Raw genomic sequence first — 26024 nt, 5'->3', positions numbered from 1 at the left:
TGAATCCCCCGAGCTGACAAGGTGAACATCTGTCGTTCTGCCCCTGAACAAGGCAGTTAACCCACCGTTCCTAGGCCGTAATTGAAAATAAGAATGTGTTCTTAACTGACTTGCCTAGTTAAATAAAGGTATAAAAAAAAATCGGAGCCAAAATACCGATTTCCGATTGTTATGAAAACTTGAAATCGGCCCTAATTAATCGGCCATTCCGATTAATCGGTCGACCTCTACCTCAGACTGGGGTGAAGGTTCACCTTCCAACAGGACAATGATCCTAAGCACACCGCCAAGACAATGCAGGAGTGGCTTTGGGACAAGTCTCTGAATGCCCTTGAGTGGCCCAGCCAGAGCCCTGACTTGAACCCAATCAAACATTTCTGGAGAGACCTGAAAATAGCTGTGCTGTGACGCTCCCCATCCAACCTGACAGAGCTTGAGAGGATCTGCAGAGAAGAATGGGAGAAACTCCTCAAATACAGGTGTGCCAAGCTTGTAGTGTCCACCTACAAGAAGACTCAAGGCTGTAATCACTGCCAAAGGTTCTTCAACAAAGTACTGAGTAAAGGGTCTGAATACTTATGGAAATGTTATATTACAGAGTAAAGGGTCTGAATACTTATGGAAATGTTATATATGAAATGTTATAGTTCCATTTTTTTATTTATATACATTTGCAAAAATGTCTAAAAATCCGTTTTGACTTTGATATTATGGGGCACTGTGTGCAGATTGACGAGGGGAAAAACTATTTAATCCATTTAAAAATAAGGCTGTAACGTAACAAAATGTGGAAAAAGTCAAGTGGTCTGAATACTTTCTGAATGCACTGTACGTTTTCATCTCACATGAAAGTAATTATACTTTAGCTAAAGTCCTTTTCGCATGGCCTTTTATTCCTTTTCAGATATTAGTCCTTTTCACATCGCCAGAAAACATGTTTTGAACACTCAACTACACAGTAAAGATACACTCTAAACTGAATGGAGTGGGGAGTTGATTTGTTATAGACGTCTCACTGTGTGGAGTTGTTTTTATTTCCATCATTTGCAACATCAGGCACCCCAGAATGAAGTCTTTGTGCTTCATAATGGAAAAGTTATCACATTTGTGACTTAAATGAAGAACTCATTTCAAAAGCCCTGGGATGGGGGTCTTTGCATGTTAATGAGCAGATTGAGCTTTTGCTCACTGGCGTACCACGCAGCCCCCTCAAAGCAGGGGGGCCAAGGGGCTCTGGGAGCCCACAACCCCCCCACCCTACCCCGACCTGGAGGTCGCCCCGCCTCCCCAGATAGGATTTGAACATGTCATAAGCCATGGCAAGAATGTTTAGATATGAACATGTGATTATTATTTGACCCTGCTGATCATCTATGAACGTTTGAACATCTTTAAGAACAATCTGGCCTTAATGACCACCGGCACAGCCAGAAGAGGACTGGCCACTCCTCAGAGCCTGGTTCCTCTCCAGGTTTATACCTAAGTACCGACCTTTCTAGGGAGTTTTTCCCAGTCACCGTGCTTCTACATCTGCATTGCTTGCTGTTTGGGGTTTGAGGTTGGTTTCTGTATTAGCACTTTGTGACATCTGCTGATGAAAAATTTGCTTTATAAATGCATTTGTTTGAATTTGATTGAAAACTGCACATTTCCTTGTCTGTCCCATTGCAAAATGTGTAGTATAGCATGAGATTAGCTATAAAACTGTACATGTTTCTCTCTGCCCCATGGTAGTATGTGTAGAATTGCAGGAAAATAGTTTTAAAACGGCAACATTTTCTCTCGGCCTTAAGGCAAAATGTGTAGAATAGCATAAGATTAGCTACAAAGGTAGGCTTGCTCAGACCTTACAGGGGGCCATGCGAAACTGTAGACTTTTGTTACAGTCACAATTTTTCTCCTTCTTTCGTCCTCTGGTTTGATTTGAAATAAAAATGATAATCATACGCATGATGACAAATAAGTAATGACAATGGAGGAAAAAGATATATGCAGTCACCAGCAATTCTGTTTTTGATATTTTTTTAGTGGGGTTTTTTGCACCGAAAATTTGGGAGGAATATAATATATTTCTTCAATGATGTACAAAATGTACACAATATGTATGAAGGCCTAAATAATACACTCTATTAGATTATACTCTAATAATGCATCCGGTATATTTCATAGGAGGTGAACATAACTGCTCATTTGTCTTTTGAGCTGCTTCATGATTTGGATTGAAACAGAAGAGGAAGCTGATGGGAGAATGAATGAAGGGCTGGTCAGCCAGCAATGTTGACAGTTCTCTTCAATACACTATTTAACACCCCAAACTGGTCAGAGGGATAACGAATGGCACTGTTCCACAGTGTGTGTAGTAGTAGGTTTGTTGTTTGTGTATGCTGGAGGTATTATTGACTGTAATAAGGAAGAGCTTCTTGTTTACTGCAGAACCTCCTCTTATCATGGGTATATAGTCCTTCCCAGTTCCCACCTGAAGGAATAAGGAGAAAACATGTTCTATTGTCAGGTCTCCAGTTCTAACCAGGACATCTCCTATATGGGCTGTATTGTGCAATCGGCATGCAACCCCTCTGCTTCTCTGTTCTAAAGCCCCCCTTTCTGTCACACTCCCCCCACCCTCCTTACCCGCCCCACTCTGTTTGAGATGTGGCCTGTGTGTGTAAGTGGAGGGGGTTGTATGGGTGCAGAGAGAGGAGAGGCTGAATCACAATTAGCTCGAGTTTTCGCCTCTTAATACAGCAGCACAAATGGGCCAAAGAGGCTTGGACTACAAAAGACGCCAGAGACGGGAAAAACAGGACCAGAAAATGTCACATTCTGTGGATTCGCTAGTTGAACATATTTGTTATTTACAACAAAAAATGTAATAAATGTAGCACCCTTGGATAACATGGATTGCTCCATATGTTCTCTCTATATATTATTGTCTAAAAGGCAGAAATAATAGATGCTATGATTCAAGCCCTGGTCTGTCTCGGTGACTCGACTTGGAAACATTGAGAGAAATCCAGAATCATGAGTCATGCCGCAAACTGTAGCCATTATAATTGCTTATTGAACCAGATGAGAGCCGAGGCTTTTAAAGTCTCGGCTTTACAGCCAAGTTAAATGCAGTATGTTACTTATGTCACCTTTGCTTCATTATGTTTTGTGGAGAAAAATGAATGGCTGAAAACAAAATAATTTTGTTTACAAGGTTGTTGTTGCTATGATCTCCGGCCCCTCTTGTTGGGTTCTCTCAAGGACTACATCACGTTGACATTCTTCTGACTCTCTTTTTAGTTCCAGATTCCACGCGTTTTTCAGCATAAATCCTTTCTCTACACTTGTAAATGACTCTACATAAGAGGTTGAGTCACGTGGGCGGCAGGTTGCCTAGCAGTTAAGAGCTTTGGGCCAGTAACCGAAAGGCTGCTGGTTCGAGTCCCCGAGCTGACAAGGTGGGGGAAAAAACTGCCATTCTGCCCTTGAGCAAGGCAGTTAAACCCCATCAACAACTGCTCCTCGGGTGCTGATTACCTTGATTAAGGCAGCCCCCTGCACCTCTCTGATTCAGAGTTGGGTTAAATGCGGAAGGAACATTTCGGTTGAATGCAGTCAGTTGTGCAACTGACTAGGTTTTTCCTGTATTTTATTTGAATTGAACCTTTATTCAACTAGTATTGCAGGGCTTGGTCTCTGACTGTCACTTGGAATAGTGTAATAGCAATTCATACACTCTTCCCTTCACACTATCACTATTGATATCAGAATAAGAATGGTATGATGAAATTAAATGATAATAATAATAATAATAATAATGAGATGATCGTTACAAATGTCAACATTTTAACATGTTGGCCAATCCATCCAATCATCACTGCACATGCTCCTATGCTTTTAGCCAACCCTATGCTATCTAGGTCATTTGGCTTGCTTTGTCTTGTGTTCATTCTCCTAAAGTGAGTTAATGTGGACCACCATGCAGGTAGTTTCAAGCTGAGTTGCTGAGATGTTTTCAGATGTGGTCCCTCTCTTTTGTTCCCTATGACTGTGCTCTGTTCTGGACTAGTCGGCCATGTGGAGTTCCCGATCTGTCACTTAGGGTCCCATATGCAGTCAGTCTGCCACAGCAGTTCTTGCCAGACACGAGGAATGTTTTGAATAGATGCAATGCTGTCTGGTCATACAGGGGGATGGGTAGTTGAAATAGCCATCTACAGATATGGGATTTTAATTTGATCAGTTTTGTCGCAGGTGTAAAAGGTTACTGTAGGCTATTGTTTTTGTGAGATCTAATGAGAGAAAGAGAACTGCAAGTTTTCATTGAATTGATGGAAATCTATAAGCGCAGGAAAATTCTTTGCTGCAACCGATATTATATCTGTACATGAGCTATTCCTGGAGCAAGAATTGAGACCAAAATACCTACCGTATTGGGATGACCATCATCATCTTGGAGTATAACTTGAATGAGTTTGAGTAATTTATTTCAACATATCTCAACATACTATACATTCATAAAATGATTATCTGCGATATTTAACAATTTATGGGGTGTTGAAAGTACTAAAGTGACCCATTGTCTTGTTTTGAAGTTTTTTAAACAGAGAGAAACTGGTGTATTGGATTAACTGAAATGCATGTATTTGATTTTGTTTGCAAATGTATGCCCTGTGCTGTGTTTTCCTTCCATAAGTCAGTGGGTGAATTGACAGTTGAGGGTGGATGCAGTTAACTGCACTGTTAAGACCTCATTTATTTTTTTGTGTTGCTTTGTTTCTGCTGGGTAGGCAATTGGCAAGCTTTCCAAGGCTAGTGCACCATGCTTGGAGGGGGCGGGGGTGTCTATTGGAGAGCCAAGTCTAGTGCACCATGCTTGGAGGGGGCGGGGGTGTCTATTGGAGAGCCAAGTCGAGTGCACCATGCTTGGAGGGGGCGGGGGTGTCTATTGGAGAGCCAAGTCTAGTGCACCATGCTTGGAGGGGGCGGGGGTGTCTATTGGAGAGCCAAGTCTAGTGCACCATGCTTGGAGGGGGCGGGGGTGTCTATTGGAGAGACAAGTCTAGTGCACCATGCTTGGAGGGGGCGGGGGTGTCTATTGGAGAGCCAAGTCTAGTGCACCATGCTTGGAGGGGGCGGGGGTGTCTATTGGAGAGCCAAGTCTAGTGCACCATGCTTGGAGGGGGCGGGGGTGTCTATTGGAGAGCCAAGTCTTTACTTCCAGCAAAAGATAGAGGGCAAAATATAGTCTGTCAGGATTTAAATTAGCTTCAATTGTCACCAAATCATATCGACTAGCCTACATCCCATTCCCAAGCAACCTTTGTTTCTTTGCTTGCTTTTCTGACGTCTCTCAGGATATTTCATCCAGTATTCATTTGAGGGCTCTTAAATGACTTCATGTCTCAGAATTAGCTCTACAATTCTATGAAGTTTGAATCCAGTGAATCTCTCAGTTTGAGCCAGTTACAGCGTTGGTATTTCCTCAGGAGAATACACAATCACAAGTGGAATTGGATATTTTTCAGTACTGTTAAAGAACGGTGCAGATGCAAAGTTTGGTAACAGAATGACGGCACAAACAGTCATTCTGTTACCAAACTTTGCATCTTCACTGTTCTTCAAGTAAATGTGGTTTTGTAAAATGTTTAGTGGAAATGGTTAAAAGTAGTCATTGTGCATAGAGTTGAATGGTTTGTTTAACTTTGCAGTCATAGCTTTTTGTTTGGTATACATTTTAAAGTGGACAATCTTAGCCTCAGTATCACTCTTACTGTGGAATTGCCCTAATATATGACGTCAAACCGTGCATACAGTAGCTAGCAGACAGACAAAGTACACTACATGACCAAAAGTATGTGGGCACCTACTCATCAAACATCTCATTCCAAAATCATGGGCATTAATCTGGAATTGGTCCCCCCTTTGCTGCTATAACAGCCTCCACTCTTTTGGGAAGGCTTTCCACTAGATGTTGGAACTAAAGATCGACCGGATCCAATCTTGCAACCTTACAGGTAACTAGTCCAACGCAATAACGACCTGCCTCTCTCTCGTTGCACTCCACAAGGAGACTGCCTGTTACTCGAATGCAGTAAGCCAAGGTAAGTTGCTAGCTAGCATTAAACTTATCTTATAAAAAACAATCATAATCACTAGTTAACTACACATGGTTGATGATATTACTAGATATTATCTAGCGTGTCCTGCGTTGCATATAATCTGACTGAGCATACAAGTATCTGACTGAGCGGTGGTAGGCAGAAGCAGGCGCGTAAACGTTCATTCAAACAGCACTTTTGTGCGTTTTGCCAGCAGCTCTTCGTTGTGCGTCAAGCATTGCGCTGTTTATGACTTCAAACCTATCAACACCCGAGATGAGGCTGGTGTAACCGAAGTGAAATGGCTAGCTAGTTAGCTAACTAGAGGGACGGAAGCTATACTGTTTCACTGGCAATACTAAAGTGCCTATAAGAACATCCAATAGTCAAAGGTTAATGAAATACAAATGGTATAGAGGGAAATAGTCCTATAATTCCTATAATAACTACAACCTAAAACTTCTTACCTGGGAATATTGAAGTCTCTTGTTAAAAGGAACCACCAACTTTCATATGTTCTCATGTTCTGAGCAAGGAACTGAAACATTAGCTTTCTTACATAGCACATATTGCACTTTTACTTTCTTCTCCAACACTTTGTTTTTGCATTATTTAAACCAAATTGAACATGTTTCATTGTTTCATTATAAATTGATTTTATTGATGTATTATATTAAGTTAAAACAAGTGTTCATTCAGTATTGTTGTTGTAATTGTCATTATTACAAAATAATAAATAAAATCGGCCGATTAATCGGTATCGGCTTTTTAGGCCCTACAATAATCGGTATCGGCATTTAAAAATCATAATCGGTTGACCTCTAGTTGGAACATTGCTGCGGGGACTTGCTTCCATTCAGCCACGGACATTAGTGAGGTCGGGCAGTGATGCCTGGCTCGCAGTCGGCATTCCAATTCATCCCAAAGGTGTTCGATGAAGTTGCGGTCAGGGCTCTGTTCAGGCCAGTCATATTCTTCCACACCGATATCGACAAACCATTTCTGTATGGACCTTACTTTGTGCAAGGGGCATTGTCATGCCAAAACAGGAAAGGGCCTTCCCCAAACTGTTGCCACAAAATTGGAAGCACAGAATCGTTTAGAATGTCATTGTATGCTGTAGTGTTAAGATTTCCCTTCACTGGAACTAAAGGGCCTAGCTGGAATCATGAAAACAGTCCCAGACCATTATTCCTCCTCCACCAAACTGTTTTTTAAAATGTATTATTTTACTTCTTTACCCCTTTTTCTCTCCAATTTCGTGGTATCCAGTTGGTAGTTACAGTCTTGTTTCATCGCTGCAACTCCTGTACGGACTCGGGAGAGGCAAAGGTCGAGAGCGTCCTCCGACAACACGACCCAACCAAGCCGCCACAGGAGTCGCTAGAGTGCGATGGGACAAGGACATCCCTGCCGGCCAAACCCTCCCCTAGGCTGGACAACACTGGGCCAATTGTGCGCCGACCCATGGGTCTCCCGGTCACGGCCGTCTGCGACAGAGCCTGGACTTGAATCAGGATCTCTAGTGGTATAGCTAGCAACTGCAGTGCAGTGCCTCTGACCACTGCCCCACTCGGGAGGCCCCCTCCACCAAACTTTACAGTGGGCACTATGCATTTGGGAAGGTAGCATTCACCTGGCATCCGCCAAACCCAGATTCGTCCGTCGGAATGGCAGATGGTGAAGCGTGATTCATCACTCCAGAGAACGTGTTTTCACTGCTCCAGAGTCAAATGACGGCAAGCTTTACACCACTCCAGCCAACGCTTGGCATTATGCATGGTGATCTTAGGCAAGTGTGTGGCTGCTCGGCCATGGAAACCCATTTTATGAAGCTTCTGACGAACAGTTCTCGTGCTGACATTGCTTCCAGAGGCAGTTTGGAACCCTGTAGTGAGTGTTGCAACTGAGGACAGACGATTTTTACACTCTACGTGCTTCAGCACTAGGTTGTTCCATTCTGTGAGCTTGTATGGCCTACCACTTCGCGGCTGAGCCGTTGTTTCTCCTAGACATATCAAATTCACAATAACAGCACTTAAAGTTGACCTGGGCAGCTCTAGCAGGGCAGAAATGTGACGAACTGGTTTGTTGGAAAGGTGGTATCCTATGACAGTGCATTGTTGAAAGTCAGTGAGCTCTTCAGGAAGGCCATTCTTGTCTATGGAGATTTTATACACCTGTCAGCAACGGATGTGGCTGAAATATATAGTGTATATATAGTGTACTAACCCTGCATTCATAGCCAAGTGGGAAGGTGGTATTTACCACATACAATGCATTAAAAAAAAATATTATACAAAAAAGAAAATTCACTTCTATGCCCCTCCATCTGTTAATTACTAGTGGGAAACTTGTCTATCATCCCTGAACTCCGACTTCTTCCACATGTTGACCTCTGATGTTACTTACTGAGAAATTACCTTGATAACAGAATTTTCGGCAGTTAAATGCAACATTACATTCGTTTTTTAACACTATAATTTGTTTGCAAAGCATGATAGATGTATTTTTATTTTATGGTTGACACAGCTTGGCCATTGCTATTAACAAGAAGCATTGCCTGATGTGAACCATGCCTCTAACAAAAGAGATCTCAGAAGACCTGAGATTAATAATTGTTAACTTGCATAAATCTGGAAAGGGTTTCAAAAGTATCTCTAAAAGTCTTGATGTTCATCAGTCCATGGTAAGACAAATTGTCTACTCTCCCTAGGAGTGGCTGTCCTGCAAAGATGACTGCAAGAGCACAGCGCAGAATGCTCAATGAGGTTAAGAAGAATCTTAGAGTGTCAGCTAAAGACTTACAGAAATCTCTGGAACATGCTAACATCTCTGTTGACGAGTCTACGATACGTAAAACACTAAACGAGAATGGTGTTCATGTGAGGACACCACGGAAGAAGCCACTGCTCGCCAAAAAAACATTGCTGCACGTTTGAAGTTAGCAAAAGAGCACCTGGATGTTCCACAGCACTACTGGCAAAATATTCTTTGGACAGATTCAACTAAAGTTGAGTTGTTTGGAAGGAAGGAACACAAAACTGTGTGGAGAAAAAAAGGCACAGCACACCAACATCAAAACCTCATCCCAACTGTAAAGTATGGTGAAGGGAGCATTATGGTTTGAAGCTGCTTTGCTGCCTCAGGGCCTGGACAGCTTGCTATCATCGACGGAAACATTTATTCCCAAGTTTATCAAGACATTTTGCAGGAGAATCTGTTCGCCAATTGAAGCTCAACAGAAGTTGGGTGATGCAACAGGACAACGACCCACAACACAAAAGTAAATCAACAACAGAATGGATTCAACAGAAGAAAATATGTCTTCTGGAGTGGCCCAGTCAGAGTCCTGACCACAACCCGATTGAGATGCTGTGGTATGACCTCAAGAGAGCGAATCACACCAGACATCCCAAGAATATTGCTGAACTGAAACAGTTTTGTAAAGAGGACTGGTCCAAAATTCCTCCTGACCGTTGTGCAGGTCTGACCCGCAACTACAGAAAACGTTTGGTTGAGGTTATTGCTGCCAAAGGAGGGTCAATCAGTTATTAAAACCAAGGGTTCACTGATACTTTTCCCACTTTGCACTATGAATGTTTACACGGTGTGTTCAATAAAGACATGAAAACATATAATTGTTTGCGTGTTATTAGTTTAAGCAGACTGTGTTTGTCTATTGTTGTGACTTAGATGAAGATCAGATCAAGTGTTATGACCAGTTTATGCAGAAGTCCAGGTCATTCCGAAGGGTTTACAAACGTTTTCTTGCCACTGTATTAGCTGACTACTGTTCCTTAGTAATTTAGACAAATTGGAAGGGCAATGATTATCATTTTAAACGTATTTTTGTTGGGTATTGGACACTATTATTGAGACACTTTGGAAATCAGAAGCAGATACAGGTAGGTGGATTTAACCCCAGTCTCCAGTGAGGCATTGTATTTCTGACTTGAGTGTTACCACTACACCACAGCTCTGCACAGGCAATGATTATTCTGAGCACTGGAAATTCTTTCTCTGTAAAATATGTATCACAATGATCCGTTGTCAGCTCCTATATTGAGAGGCTGGTGTTTCAGGTTTCAGGATATGACAGCTAGAAAACAATGGTTGTGTCCCAAGTGTTTCAAGTCAGCAAAATGAGGGATCAAGGGGGTCATACTAAATGGTTATAAAGTAGCTGATGTTTTGTGTTCGTAGTACTCAAGTGTATTCAGCCAGGGAAGTCTTGTTCGGTCCGTATGTGGGTAGTGCTCCCTCCTCTCCAGCTCTCTGTGGAGTTTTGTTCTATTCTATTCTGTTTTATTTTTTCTTGTGTTTATGCCTTGGTAGTGGAATCACTCGGGAAGTCTTTCATATCCCCACTCTGCGCTGCCCTGGCGGCTGTCAGTGTAATAGTATGTGAGATGGATTATGGGGTTATTTCCCTGCAGTGAAAAAACTATTGTTGCATCAGTCAGTCAGTCAGCGCCTTCCCAGACTGGCCTCTTAGTACACTGGAGTTAAGCTTTGTCAGGATGCCCTCCTGCACCAGAATTATGAATCACTTCTACCTCCCACCTTCAGCTATACGTGCTATACAGTGTACAAACACACACAGACGCACTCTCACAGACAAATGTGTAGGCCCTATATACAGGTAGTACTCTATGTGGGACTGTCAATTTGAGTCTGTGCGAGTAATCAATCCATCATGCAAAATTGATTACATGAATCAGGATATGATGCAAGACAGAAGGAAAACCGGCAGATATGGTCGTCTGTATGCTCAAAGTAATGTTCTTGGTAGGGGTAACGGTTCCGTAACCACAGACGCTGGGAGACGGGGAAGCAAGTACAGGGTGAGGATTTAATAATAAATAGACATGAAACTAAACAAGACCAGAGTCTGGACAAGAGAAACAAAACAACATCAATGCAGACACGGGAATGAAACTGAGGAATTTACAGATATAGGGGAGGCAATCAATGACGTGATGGAGTCCAGGTGAGTCCGATGAAGCGCTGGTGTGCGTAACGATGGTGACAGGTGTGCGTAATGATGAGCAGCCTGGCGACCTCGAGCGCCAGAGAGGGGGAGCGGGGACAAACGTGACAGTACCCCCTTCTAGGGACGCCACCTGGCATCCTACCTGGGCGAGCCTGACGGGCCTGCCGAGGTGCGGGAGCCCGACGAGCCATCTGAGTCATGGCGTGGGACCCTACCAAGCCAACCGAGGCTTGGGAGCCTGATGAGCCAGCTGAAACATCCCTGGTTGCTTCGGCAATGGCACCTGGACCCGATGTCACCAAAACAAATTATAATAATTCCTGATGCTTCCAATTGTGGTGTCTGCATTCTGTAACGGTTCCGTAACCACAGACGCTGGGAGACGGGAAGCAAGTACAGGGTGGGGATTTAATAATAAATAGACATGAAACTAAACAAGACCAGAGTCTGGACAAGAGAAACAAAACAACATCAATGCAGACACGGGAAGGAAACTGAGGAAGTGACAGAAATAGGGTAGGCAATCAATGATGTGATGGAGTCCAGGTGAGTCCGATGAAGCACTGGTGTGCGTAACGATGATGACAGGTGTGCGTAACGATGATGACAGGTGTGCGTAACGATGATGACAGGTGTGCGTAACGATGATGACAGGTGTGCGTAATGATGATGACAGGTGTGCGTAACGATGATGACAGGTTTGCGTAACGATGATGACAGGTGTGCGTAATGATGATGACAGGTGTGCGTAACGATGATGACAGGTGTGCGTAACGATGATGACAAGTGTGCGTAATGATGACAGGTGTGCGTAACGATGATGACAGGTGTGCGTAATGATGATGACAGGTGTGCGTAACGATGATGACAGGTGTGCGTAACGATGATGACAGGTGTGCGTAATGATGAGCAGCCTGGCGACCTCGAGCGCCAGAGAGGGGGAGCGGGGACAGATGTGATAGGTAGGGATAATACTAATTCATAAAACATAATTTCATCCTCAGTACCTCCAGTTTCAGTTCCTCCTCTTCATCACCACAGGTTTTCCACCTCTGCAACCTACCTCTTTACTCGGTAATTACTCCTTTCTTCTAAGCCGCTTGTGGCTAGTCACAATAAAGTGCTATTATGGGTTTACAGATTAGAGCTTCTCTTATCAGGATTTATATTAGCTGCTTTGATATGAAATACAGCGGCTCCCCACTGGCCTTGATACCCCTCTTGATATGTATGGAGGTTATTACAGGTTCTTAAATGTCTTCACTCCTGTTTGCTATTTACTGTAAATGTTTTTTCCCTTTATCATGGAATCTGCTGTCTATCTGAAGGGTGAAACCTTTTCTCTGTTCATTAAAGAAATTAGACTAATACATCAGTAAAATACGCTAATGTTGCTATGAATTAAAACGCTAAACTATTGAAACAGCTTCTAAATTCAAGTCATGAACAACGATGGTAACAATTCATGAAAAAATAGATACAGTTACATATCTGGATATTATTTTGGGGATATATCATATCTTACCATTTTGACAATATTGATAATATTATTTTTGCGCTGGTTGGCTGTACCTGCACCAACAATCCAGTATTTTTCCTTCATTGCTTATCCTCCAGATTATTTTTTAAATAGGGAGCACATTTTTTTCAGCAGTTTTATTTCCATGACTGTGTCACGGATCCCTCTGGAACTTTCATTGCGCACACCTGGCCCCTATTCCCGCTGATTGTATTTGTATATATGTGCCCTTTGGTTTCCATTGAGCTGTCGATTATTGATACAATGTCCATTGGTTCGTGTGAGTATCTGTGCTGTGTGTTTTGGATTTCATTGTGGATTGCGCAGATGATTACGGGTCTCGTCCTGTGTGTTAATCATTGTGCGCGTGTGTTATTTATTTGAGGTACTCCTCGCTCTTTTGTTTGGGTTTCAACCTTGTGTGTTGTATACATGTTTGTTTGGTCTTCTTCCCCGTGCCCTTGCACGGCACGCCTTAATTTGGGTGTAATAAAAAACCCTGTTACGCATTCCTGCGCCTGTCTCCCGAATCGTACATACCGACGTGACAGACTGATCAAAACTCGTTTGCAGCAGACATATGGTGAGCAATATGTTTGAAACATCGAATCCTAATAAAAATCACAGTATCGAATCGCAATACATACTGTAAAATTGTGAGAATCGCAATACATATCGTATCGGCAACTATGTATCGCTATAATATCGTATGGTGAGGTCCCTGGCATTTCCCAGCCCTGGTATGCATCCATTATTAATTAGGTGCCTACAGCCTCTCATACACTTACTCTACTGTATGTGTCCTCAAGTAAATTAAACCAATAAGCAACATTTCAGGAGATGTGTTTCTATTCCCTTGCTCAGCAGCTAAGAACACACTGTTTTTCCACATTTTGCTCAATATGGCTTCAAACAAAGGAATGAGTGCATGCAGAGTGCAGTATGATGTAATATAGTCAAATATACAGTAACTATGCAGTGGTTGACGTAGTTCTCTGTAGGATTTTGAAAGTTGAATTATTGAAGACTTATCATTTTCTATAACATCATCATACCGCTGCAATGGTGTACTGCTATGCCCCACTACAAACCCATACTGTAGTGTTTCATTATTTTAAGTGAAACTGGTCAATCATGCGTTATGTTTGCTATGCTGTAGCCCAGCACCACCATTTGGCTGATTTCTGGTTCATCTAAAATTGTGATTTCAGTGTTTCTCTGGGAATTCAGTTGTTCCTCCTGAGAAGAAAGACTCAGTGTCACATATACTCCCATTTAGAGCCCTGATTGCAGCAGATGGATCAGGTGATGTGGATGTGGACTGAAAGTGAATCTCCTGCATTAGCAGTGATCCCTTCTGTTTAATCACCTCAGAGCCTCTGGGCCAGTGGCCCGCACTATGAGCAGAGAGAAAGCTCTGATAACCTGGGCCTCTTAGAAATAACATCATTTCATTTCATATGATGGGATGTGATTTCCTTTTCTCTGCATACAGAAATGGAAAAAAATAAATTGAATGTGCCTCACAAGGGTCTGATAACCACAGATGCTACCCCATGCCAGTAATGGATTCAAGTCTGGCAGTTATACTTTCACGCATTTGTCATCTTGGGCCCGCCAGGTGTTGTTTTTAGTTGTAAAAAGATGCTGAGCATCTCCCACTGAATAATTTGTCATGTCTCTGCAAACTCTCTCCCTATACTACTGTGTTTCCAATGGTCCCTCTATGCAGTGCTGAGATTCAACAATTCTAATGTTAAGATTTTCAAATGGCTTACCAATGGCTCATACTGACTAGTCTTTCCAGTAAGATTAGTGCACAGTGGTAGACACAGACCCATGGCCAGGTTAACACACAGACCCATGGCCAGGTTAACACACAGACCCATGGCCAGGTTAACACACAGACCCATGGCCAAGTTAACACACAGACCCATGGCCAAGTTAACACACAGACCCATGGCCAGGTTAACACACAGACCCATGGCCAGGTTAACACACAGACCCATGGCCAGGTTATCACACAGACCCATGGCCAGGTTAACACACAGACCCATGGCCAAGTTAACACACAGACCCATGGCCAAGTTAACACACAGACCCATGGCCAGGTTAACACACAGACCCATGGCCAGGTTAACACACAGACCCATGGCCAGGTTATCACACAGACCCATGGCCAGGTTAACACACAGACCCATGGCCAGGTTAACACACAGACCCATGGCCAGGTTAACACACAGACCCATGGCCAGGTTAACACACAGACCCATGGCCAGGTTATCACACAGACCCATGGCCAGGTTAACACACAGACCCATGGCCAGGTTAACACACAGACCCATGGCCAGGTTAACACACAGACCCATTGCCGGGTTAACACACAGACCCATGGTTACGTTAACAGACAGACCCATGGTCAGGTTATCACAGAGAGCCAGGCCAGGTTAACACAGACAGAGGCCCAGGTTAATGACACAGAGAGCCAGGCCAGGTTAACACAGACAGAGGCCCAGGTTAATGACACAGAGAACCAGGCCAGGTTAACACAGACAGAGGCCCAGGTTAATGACATAGAGAGCCAGGGCAGGTTAACACAGACAGAGGCCCAGGTTAATGACACAGAGAGCCAGGCCAGGTTAACACAGACATAGGCCCAGGTTAATGACACAGAGAGCCAGGCCAGGTTAACACAGACAGAGGCCCAGGTTAATGACACAGAGAGCCAGGCCAGGTTAACACAGACAGAGGCCCAGGTTAATGACACAGAGAGCCAGGCCAGGTTAACACAGACAGAGGCCCAGGTTAATGACACAGAGAGCCAGGCCAGGTTAACACAGACAGAGGCCCAGGTTAATGACACAGAGAGCCAGGCCAGGTTAACACAGACAGAGGCCCAGGTTAATGACACAGAGAGCCAGGCCAGGTTAACACAGACAGAGGCCCAGGTTAATGACACAGAGAGCCAGGCCAGGTTAACAGTATCTTTCTAGCTGGCAGTGAGTCAGCACTGCGCTGGCAGAGAGTCTTGTTTCATGCGGCTCACAAACCTTTGTCGCAAATTGCCTCCAGGAGAAACAACATGGCTTAATAATGTGTTAAATTGGACATGATCGTTGGACATAGGGCTAATTTTATGCAACCTCTTATTGCTTCTTCTCCGTCTCCATTAATCTGGCCATTTGTTTTTTCTCCCTGGCTGCAAGAAAGGGGATAGTGGGAGGAGGACGGGGAGTTTGAGAGCGTGAACAAGAGAGTTAGAGAGCTAGTTAGAGAACAGAAATAAGATTTTTTGGGGGCATGATTTTATACAATTATTACTTCTGACATTTGCTTAGAACAATTCTCATTCAGCAAGCATGTTATTGAGGAGTTTTACGATTTGAGAAACACTTAAAGCGATCAACAAAAGGCCAGGAGGATGTGCCTGCAATTTGCATGCAGACTGAGGCTCAGGTGTTTAAAAGCCTACTATATACAGTATAAGGCAGTCTCCTATAATGGTGCCCAAAACAATATCCCTTGGTAGCCCATAGATGGGGACATATATTTTACAGGAACAAAGAGTAGAATCTTGGGCTAAAGGTAGAAATATAGCATCCCGAATATTCCCTGGCCTCTTTTGAAGCCCCAGAAAGAGTAGCTGCTGCTCATGCAGCAGTTGAGAAAGGCGAGAGTCAACAAGGGATTTGCATGGCAGTATATATTATTATGATGACATAATACACCTTTTCCTTTGGTCAACACCAGTGTTTTCATGTGTCTTGTGTTTTTCCTCTGCAGGTTGGATAGTGGTAATAATGTAAGGGACAAGAACCACGCTAAATTGATGGATGTTTTTCAAGAACCCAACTTTGCTGTGCTGGCTTCAAACCTGGAGCAGATCAACAAAGTGGACGAGAATGGTAAAGACATGTGTATGTTGCTTTGCTAGAAACACATTAGGCCTACTTGAAAAATAAATAAATAAATAAATAAATAAAAATGGACACACCAAGACCTAATTCTTCTCCACAGGTGTAGCTATATTGTATCATATTGTACTGTATGTTCTGGCATTTTACAATGTGTTTTTATGAAGGAACAGAGGGAATGCTGCTACATTATCACGGTACATTATGTCACAATCGTAGTACGAGTTCTTATATGGAACAAGATGCTCCAGTACGCATTGTTTTCACCTCGGCTATTTTAGCTTGGCTGTGACCTTTACAAAGCTGAAAGGCAAGAAGCCTCAGCCTTGATATTTAGTGACCTTAACCTTTGCTACCTGTTTTAATGCCCAGAGACGGTCTAATGAATGTGTGGAATGTTTTCGTCCGTTTTTTTTATTCTGAAAGAACTTATCATCCTTTCGCACGACACTCCCATCCTTAATGACCTGAATGTCAAAGGGTAAAGGCCACTCACACAGAGGAGGGGAAAGGTTATTACTTTTGTCATTCCTTCCGTTCATCCTGTAAATACATCAACATAAAGATGTTCAATCAGAGTAATAGAAAAGGCAGAGGCCTTATTTAAGATTGAACAAAATAGGCTAATGATTTCTATATTTCCACAAAATTTGTCCCATGATTACTTTCTATAATGGCTTTTTATTTTATTCTCATTGCATTCTTATCACAAATTATAGAGCTGAAGAAACACAATGATGATGATTAATGATGAGCTTTTCATTTTTCTCAAGAAAAAGCTGAATTCCCCTTTTCAGCTTGAATTAACTCTAATATGCCTCGTCTTTGTACAAAACTATTACTTTGTGCAGCCTGTTTGGAAAAAAAACATGACCTGTGCATTTTACCAAATGAAAGAGAGGCTAGAAACATACACTGAGTGCACAAAACATTAGGAACACCTGTTCTTTCCATGACTGACCAGATGAATTCAGGGGAAAACTATGATCGCTTATTGATGTCACTTGCTAAATCCACTTCAATCATTGTAGATGAAGGGGAGGAGACAGGTTAAAGAATGATTTTTAAGCCTTGAGACAAGTGAGACATGGATTGTGTATGTGTGCCATTGAGGGTGAATGGGCAAGACAAAGTATTTAAGTGCCTTTGAAAGGGGTATGGTTGTAGATGCCAGGTGTGCCGGTTTGAGTTAAGAACTGCAACACTCCTGGGTTTTTCACGCTCAACAGTTTCCTGTGTGTATCAACAATGGTCCACCACCCAAAGGACATCCAGCCAACTTGACACAACTGTTGGAAGCATTGGAGTCAACATGGGCCAGCGACCCTGTGGAATGCATTCGACACCTTGTAGAACCCATGCCTCGACGAATTGAGGCTGTTCTGATGGCAAAGGGGGGTGCAACTCAATATTAGGGAGGTGTTCCTAATGTTTTGTACACTGTGTACATTGAGCTGAAAATGAAAAATAATTCAAGAAAGGAAATAGTACATTAAAAGTCATCTTATATAGGAAATACAGTATGTTAAAGTACTCTCACATTGTGCATCAGTGAGTTCACAAGGGAATTAGTTGATATCTGATACTATCTCTTTGTTCCGCTCTACAGAATCACACAACCAGGACAGTTCTTTGAAGCTAGACAGTCCCGGCACCCCTCCTAAAGCCAATCTACCAAAAGGAGGCCCTGAGAGTGAGAGGACCTCACTTAGCCCATCCTCACCTCTCAGCCCAACAGAGACCCCTGAGCCCAGCACCACTACTGCTGATGACTCCTCCTCCACTCACACCATCTCCCTCACCTCCTCTTGCTCCACCAAGTTGGTGAGTCACTGGGCTCTTCCAGAGGACTGTAGTGACAAGGCTGCCTTCACCATGATGGAGACAGGGAGTGTCTCGGCCCTGTCTGGGGGGGACTGCCTTATGCCACAGAGCCGCACCTGCCTGGGCTGCTTCATCGAGAGCAAGGACGCTACAGAGCCTGAGCCAGGGCTGGGCCTGGGCCGGGACTACGACCCCTGTCCTGTCTCCTGTCCTGTCTCCTGTCCTGACATGGCGATGCAGTGCATGAGTTCTGGTATCCGCTACGGGGATCAGCTGCTCTCAGACCAGCTCCTCAGCTACCCAGAGCACAAGGTTAGAGCGGTGGAGAAGACAGATGAGGAGAAGTCAGCAGAGGACAGTGACTCGGAGGATGCCACGTCAAAGAGTATCTACGAAGGCCTGCTCCTGGACAAGTGCAATGGTGAGGAGGCTCTGCTGGCCAACTCCAGCCAGGACTGGGGCTGCTTTGAGTCCTTTATCAGCGAGAGTAAGATCGAGCTGCTGGACCTCTGCTCTAAGAACGAGCTCTCTGTAAACCTCTTCTCAGAAGAGGACGTAGACAACTATATGTTTGATGATGAGGACTCCACCCTGGGCAGCGACGTGTGCTCGCTGAAGATCCGCTACGAGTCCTTCCAGGACAACGTCCGAGAGAAGACCAACACCATTCAGGAGGAAACCCAGTTCAACTTCTTCCCAAGTGTCGTCGCCAAAAAGGAGGGAGAGGGAGCAGTGAAGAAGGAAGCTGAAGTGCCGCAGGTGAATGGAGAGAAGGTCGAAGTCTGGGCGGCTGGAGAAAAGGTTGACAAAAACAACAGCAGCAGCTCTGCTGAAGTGATGCCCAGTGTCAGTCCAGAGAGCAGCTACCTGTTTGACTTCAACAACTCCACAGAGGACTCTGGAGAGTACAGCGATGACAGCTCCTGTACTGGATCCTCCCTTGACACCTGCCAGACCAAACGGAAACACTGCTTCCTCTCCAGGGAGAACTCCAGCTCCTCCAGCCAGCTGAGCTATGGGCTGAGGTCCAAGAGGAAAGTCCGATACAGCGACGACTATCTGTACGACGTGGATTCTATCGAGAGCGAGAAGAACACGGAGAAAAAGGAGAAGCAGCCGGTGGGTCCAAAAAAAGAGGAGGATGACGACTGGTGTCCAAAGAAGAGGAGAAAATCGTCACGAAAAGAGCCTCCGGTGATAATCAAATACATCATCATAAACCGATTTAAAGGGGAGAAGCACATGTTAGTAAAGCTGGGAAAAATGGACACATCAGAGACAACAGTAAGCTTAAGTAAGGACTTAGTTCATAAGTACCAGAGAATGGCCCCTCTGAAAGACTACTGGCAAAAGAGGCGCCAGGAAATGCAGGAGCAGCGCAGGCTGGCTGCTGGTGATAAAAACACATTTCCGAATGGCTGCAGGCGTTCCCTTAATTCTAGCCTGACAAAACGAAAATACAGGATTGCAAATAGAGTCCGGATTCAAAGAATTCACACTGTAGAGCTCTCGCCAAACCACGCCGATCACAAGCAAGAGGTGCGAGCAGCTGAGGATCAGGCTGCCTGTACAGATATGGCATCAATAACAACAACAACCTCCGACTGTGCTGCTAGATTAGACCAAGGAAGTGTGACAGGAAAAAGCAGATCGCTAGAGAGGGAGGGGAAAAGACTTGGAAATAAGATTTTGAAAATAAGGAAATTTAAAAGCGAGGCCAGACTGAAGTCGAAAAAAATGACAGAGGCTCAGCAGGAGGATGGTAAAACTGTGGTACACCTACAAGAGGTTGGCCCACTATCCCCAAGTCAGCACCCTGACATAGTTTACTCTAAAGCAGGCAGCCCCCAGCTTTGTGATGACTCCACTGTCAGTGTCGACCCCACTGAAAAGTCTACTTTTTCACCAGCCCCCTGCTCCTCTTCCAGCACAATGACCCATCCTGTAAATGTGAATAGTGGTCTGCCTGTCATCCCCGGAGGCTACCTACAGACATTACTAGATGCCTCTGACTCATCCAGTAACACTGGACTGTCATATTACTCCCAGCAGCAGCAGCAGCAGCAGAATCCCCGACAACAGTTTCCCCATGGGCTCTACCAGGAAGAGAATCCATTCACTAACCTACAGCTGGCCCAGAGCTGTGTTCTATCTCCTCCCTCAGAGTCCGAGCTCCAACAATCCCCCTCTAACTCCAATCAGATGGAGCCAAACTTCACTCACATATCATGGCAGTCTGGAGGTGAACAGCTACCATTTACATCTGACATTCCACCTGAATCTGCTGGCTTTTCCAACACCATGCCTTTGCCAATGACAAACAACTTGCCCTTGTCAGGATATAGTCAAGTCAATGTAGATGGCAACAGACTGCTGAATGATAAGGCACATTTACCTGAAGAGCCACCAGGACCAGACTCAACCCTACAGGCCAGCCGGTCAGCTGAAGAGGAACAGGTGCAGTTCCATAGAGTCACTCTAAACACAGAGAACAGCAGGCTGGCCAGCTATGACTCTATGGGTTCACTGTCGGCCTCCTCTAGCAACTACAGCACTATGAGTCACAAGTCCTGTGAGAAGGAGAGTGAAGAGGATGTGAACGAGAACTTCTTGGCCCACTGTAGTCCCAAACTGGTGATCCAGCAAAGTACTGATGAAATCACTCCCCTTAGGGAGTCCACAGACCTACTGGACATCTCCAACTTCACCCCCGATAAGTTCAGGCACTCGTCGTTGTCAGAGATGTCGCCACCCGACACACCAAATCTCTCCCCACAGGTGATGGGTCCAGAAATGAGGGAAAGCCTAGGAAAGGCCAGGGAGTTTCAAGGAGAGACAGGAGACATGACTCTCTCAACTACACCTGATGGGACTAAGTGGGACTGTAATGTCCTGCCACAACAAAACCATGATGGCAGAGCGATTAACAATCATCAGTTCCAGTTCCATACTTTCAATGACAATGATGGCACAGGGTTAGGTGATAAGATTGACGGCACGGACGTCTTTGATGAGCAGGCTGAACCTATTGGAGGCCGAACTAAAGGTCCCAAGTCAAAAAGGAAAACAACCAGTAAACAGAAAACCAAGACTCCAAGGGCCCCCAAGACAGAGAAGAACAAAGCCCCTAGACAGAATTCTCGTTCATCCAAAAAGCTAAAAGCCCTGCTTGATGCAAAGGCAAAGGCGAAAGGTGAAGAAAGTGAAGGTCTTGCTGGACTGTCAGAAGACTGGCCTTTACTGGTGGAGCACGGTGGGGGCTGGGTAGACGGCGGAAACAACAACAACATTGCTGTGGATGACGACCAGCGAGAGTTTGAGGAGCCCTCCAACATCCTGTCCAACATAGTCTCTGGGATGGCAGAGGTCGAGAGGTTTATGAAGGTGTCCATCGAGCCACTGTGGGACCCCATGTCTGGACTCTGTCAGCCTCCAGAGGCCAACAGCCTTAAAACTAAGACACTCAAAATCCTGGCGGGCACAACAGCTGACGTCAGGAAAAAGGGTGGTTATGCCACCTCCCCTGGGGCAGGAAGGGGCAGGAAGGCAACTGGCAGGGGAGCCAAAAACCAATCCAAGTTCATTCCTTCAAACCCCTTCTTCCCCCCTCTCACTCTAGACTGCAACATGTTCAACAAGTCCAGCCTCGGTATACCTGGCATCTGTGGGCCCGCACACAAAAAAATGTACCGTCACAAAACCAGTGCAAAATTTGCTGGAGACGAAAACAATACAGGGAAGCGGGACTCGAGCAAGAACGTAGCTCTGATGGCCTCTTATGAGAAACTGAGGTAATATTTTGTAACAGTGGCTGCAAAATACGTCCCCCTCACTCTATTTCCTCCCGCCTCTTGCTCAGTTCCCTGGGTTCCCTTACTGCTCTCACTTTTTGACTTAAATCCAAGTGTTGCATGGCAAAGACATTAACCCTGACTACCCCACCTCCTTCTTTTACCCTGAAACAACTTGCATGTGAGCTTTTATTTGTTCCGGCGAAACTACCTATTGTGTGATTGATTGTCTCTAGCTTGACTGTGATTTCGAACTACCGTGGCTGCTTTTTGTTTCTGACTGCTGCTTGATTCACCTTTCTTGGTCTTTAGTTTGTTTTGTTTTTTGTTACTTTGAGTTTGACTTTTGTATAATAAGAAAAATTGCCTTGAAACTGTTTTGAAAATCATTTTTGTGATACTTAATGGTTTGCTTTGTTTTTTCAATTCTCCATTTCAGCGGAACAGATTGCCCCTCCTTAACAATGTCAAAATTCAGTTTGTGGCTCTCCACAAATGTTTAAAATAACAGTTCAAAAGTTGTCCGTCCTTACATTTAGTCAATGGTTGCCTTCAGTGTACAAAGCGAGAGTGGAGTAGAGTTAGTCATGAGGGAACAATAGAAGTGTCCTATCATTACTGATACCACCCAGCCATTCCATTTGTGGATGTTTTACTGGTGTAGGAGAACTGTATCGCTGTTCTGCTGGGAACCAGACTTTTCAGAATAAAAAGGGACATTTTTGTATTAACGATAAGACGACTTTCTCATACTGTCCTAATTTTCTTAATATCTTGAAATGGCATTATTTGTCATTGGCTTTTTGCCGTGGTTTGGGGAGAGGAGGTGGGAGGGTACGTGGAGTAAGTACCCAGAATTGCAATTTGTTAATGCTATTGTACAGAGACATATGCACTATTTGCAGAATATGACGATAATTATAATTGTTAAAAATGGAATTATGTGCCAAACGTTGAACAAGTATCTGTATAAACATTTTCTATCTATATGTATATTGGCTGTTTCATGTTCTTTTTGTTAGGGTTGGGGGGTGGGGGTTCTGGACTTCGGTGGCCGGTCGACATTCTAGAGAACTGACACTTCATTCCGTTTGCCAAGCACCTGCAGCTGACAGTGATACACCTTTTACCAAAATGCAAATGACTGTCTTTTCATTCATACATTCCTTTGAAATGATTGCCATCTGAACTCAAAATCAACAGCCAGCATGGCGATACAGAGAAGGGGATTAAATAGGTCCTGTGGAGAGCTGCCATAAGCTGTTTCAGCAACTAAAAAGTAGCACTGTGTCAATAAGAAATCTTTATGCTCTAACAGGTTAGTTCAATCTTGAGGTTTGAATTTGTACTCTACTCAAGGTTAGTATACTGCTTCATGTAATCTCATGTAATCTCATGGATTCACCTACCACGGCACAAACATGGAGCTCTGTATTAGATTTCTACAATTTATTTCAATTTACATGAATTGATACTATCCATCAGAGATTGAATATTTATTGCGAAGACCTTTTGTCTCTCGAAACCCCCCTTCCCCTCCATCTTCTCCAAGTTGCCAGGCTAGCCATTGAGACTGGGGATCAGGACAGGTGTCACCACCAGGTGGTGTGGAGTAGACTGCCTTATATCAGCCCATTGTTAATTGAATGTATTTGACTTCCTCTCCAACATGAGTTTTATATGATGTACCACTGTTGAGCTGCCTGGGAAAGGTGCTTGAAGGCAAATGAATTTACAGGTAACTGAAAAAAGGATGAATAAATCCTCTGTGCCCTATTTATGAATGTATAAGATACTGTTATGTTTGATGTAATTCTGCCATGATTTTGACATTAATTAGAATTGTGTTTTGCCATTTTTGTTGAAAAGAATATTGAGCTTTATAAATATTGTCAGAGTTGTTGCCAGAGGGATTCCACAAGAACTCCTGACATCCTCCATGAATCTTGTATATTTTTCAGTGTGCCAATTTGTAAAATATTTTCTAAGTGTATATTTTTCTTAGAAAGTGTTGTGAAGTATTTGTAAATGTGGATACCCTTTTTTCGCCTTTATAGGCAGTGAAAGGGATGTATAATGACATGCCTTTGGTTTTAAAAACCAAAATAACAAACATGACAAAAAAAATTATAAAAGGAGAGAGGGAAAACACTGGGAAAAAAGTTGTAACATTTTGTCGGAAGTTTTGTAATCAGACCAATCTTGTTGTGGGAGTGTAGTGCTACTGTGTAAAAAGTATGATAAAACAAAAAGAAAAACTGAAATAAAGACATATTTGTGATTTTATTGCTGTTTTATAAATCATTCTAGTATCATTTTGTTTTGTTGTAACTGTTGCAAAGGTTTAAATATTTGTGAACAAGCCTGTATGGTGACAATGTAATATTGGTAACTTGCTGAGTTTTGTAATAATGTTTATGGAATAAATATAAAATAAAAATGAGGTTTTGATTCCTGCTTTCAGATGAGGTCTCCATTTTCTTCTCTCCGCGGACTGTATGACATCTTTCTGAGAATGTATACAGTTCTTATGTTGCATGGATCTTAAAGACCCTCAAAAAGTGTTGATATTACATTTTACTTGTAGTCTGTGTAGTTTGTCTGCAAATAGATTGACTCCACAAAATGCTAAATATGTTACTTCATATACAGTAACAGTCAAAAGTTTGGACACAGCTACTCATTCAAGGATTTTTCTTGATTATTTTTACTATTTTCTACATTGTAGAATAATAGTGATGACATCAAAACTATGAAATAACACATATGAAATAATGTAGTAACCCAAAAAGTGTTAAGCAAATACAAATCGATTTAAGATTTTAGATTATTCAAAGTAGCCACCCTTTGCCTTGATGACAGCTTTGTACACTCATTCTCTCAACCAGCATCACCTGGAATGCTTGAAGGAGTTTCCACATATGCTGAGCACTTTTTAGCTGCTTTGCCTTCACTCTGCGGTCCAACTCATCCCAAACCATTTCAATTGGGTTGAGGTTGGGTGATTGTGGAGGCCAGGTCATCTAATGCAGCACTCCATCACTCTCCTTCTTGGTCAAATAGCCCTTACACAGCCTGGAGGTATGTTGGGTCATTGTCCTGTTGAAAAACAAATTATAGTCTCACTAAGTGCAACCAGATGGGATGGTGTATCGCTGCAGAATGCTGTGGTAGCCATGCTGGTTAAGTGTGCCTTGAATTCTAAATAATTCACAGACAGTGTCACCAGCAAAGCACCCCCACATCGTTACACCTTCTCCATGCTTCACGGTGAAAACCACACATGCAGACATCGTCCGTTCACCAACTCTGCGTCTCACAAAGACACAGCAGTTGGCACCAAAAATCTCAAATTTGGATTAATCAGACCAAAGGACAGATTTCCACCGGTCTAATGTCCACTGCTCGTGTTTCTTGGCCCAAGCAAGTCTCTTCTTCTTATTGGTGTCATTTAGTACAGTTTCTTTGGCAGAAATTCGACCATGAAGGCCTGATTCACACAGTCTCCTCTGAATAGTTGATGCTGAGATGTGTCTCTTACTTGAACTCTGTGAAGGATTTATTTGGGCTGCAAGTTCTGAGGCTGGTGACTCTAATGAACTTATTCTCTGCAGCAGAGGTAACTCTGGGTCTTCCTTTCCTGTGGCGGTCTTCATGAGAGCCAATTTCATCATAGCTCTTGATGGTTTTTGCGACTGCTCTTGAAGAAACTGTCAAAGTGTTTGACATTTTCTGGATTGACTGACCTTCATGTCTTAAAGTAATGATGGACTGTCATTTCTCTTTGCTTATTTGAGCTGTTCTTGCCATAATATGGACTTGGTCTTTTACCAAATAGGGCTATCTTCTGTACACCACCCCTACCTTGTCACAACACAACTGATTGGCTCA

At 43.5% G+C, this 26024-nt stretch overlaps 1 protein-coding gene across 1 annotated transcript in view; it reads left to right on the top strand.

Moving 5' to 3' along the window:
* LOC109875623 (neurite extension and migration factor-like) overlaps nt 1-24590 on the top strand; it is a 33547-nt gene extending 8957 nt beyond the window's left edge. Inside the window, exons 2-3 of the mRNA XM_020468013.2 lie at nt 16388-16509; nt 18128-24590. Coding sequence (XP_020323602.1) covers nt 16434-16509; nt 18128-22137 — 4086 coding nt within the window. The 5' untranslated portion in view covers nt 16388-16433 and the 3' untranslated portion in view covers nt 22138-24590. The remainder of the gene's footprint in view (nt 1-16387; nt 16510-18127) is intronic.
* Nucleotides 24591-26024: the final 1434 nt, after the last annotated feature.

Source organism: Oncorhynchus kisutch, linkage group LG28 (assembly GCF_002021735.2).
Source record: "Oncorhynchus kisutch isolate 150728-3 linkage group LG28, Okis_V2, whole genome shotgun sequence".
Lineage (NCBI taxonomy): Eukaryota > Metazoa > Chordata > Actinopteri > Salmoniformes > Salmonidae > Oncorhynchus > Oncorhynchus kisutch.
This window is presented reverse-complemented; position numbering and strand designations above follow the sequence as displayed.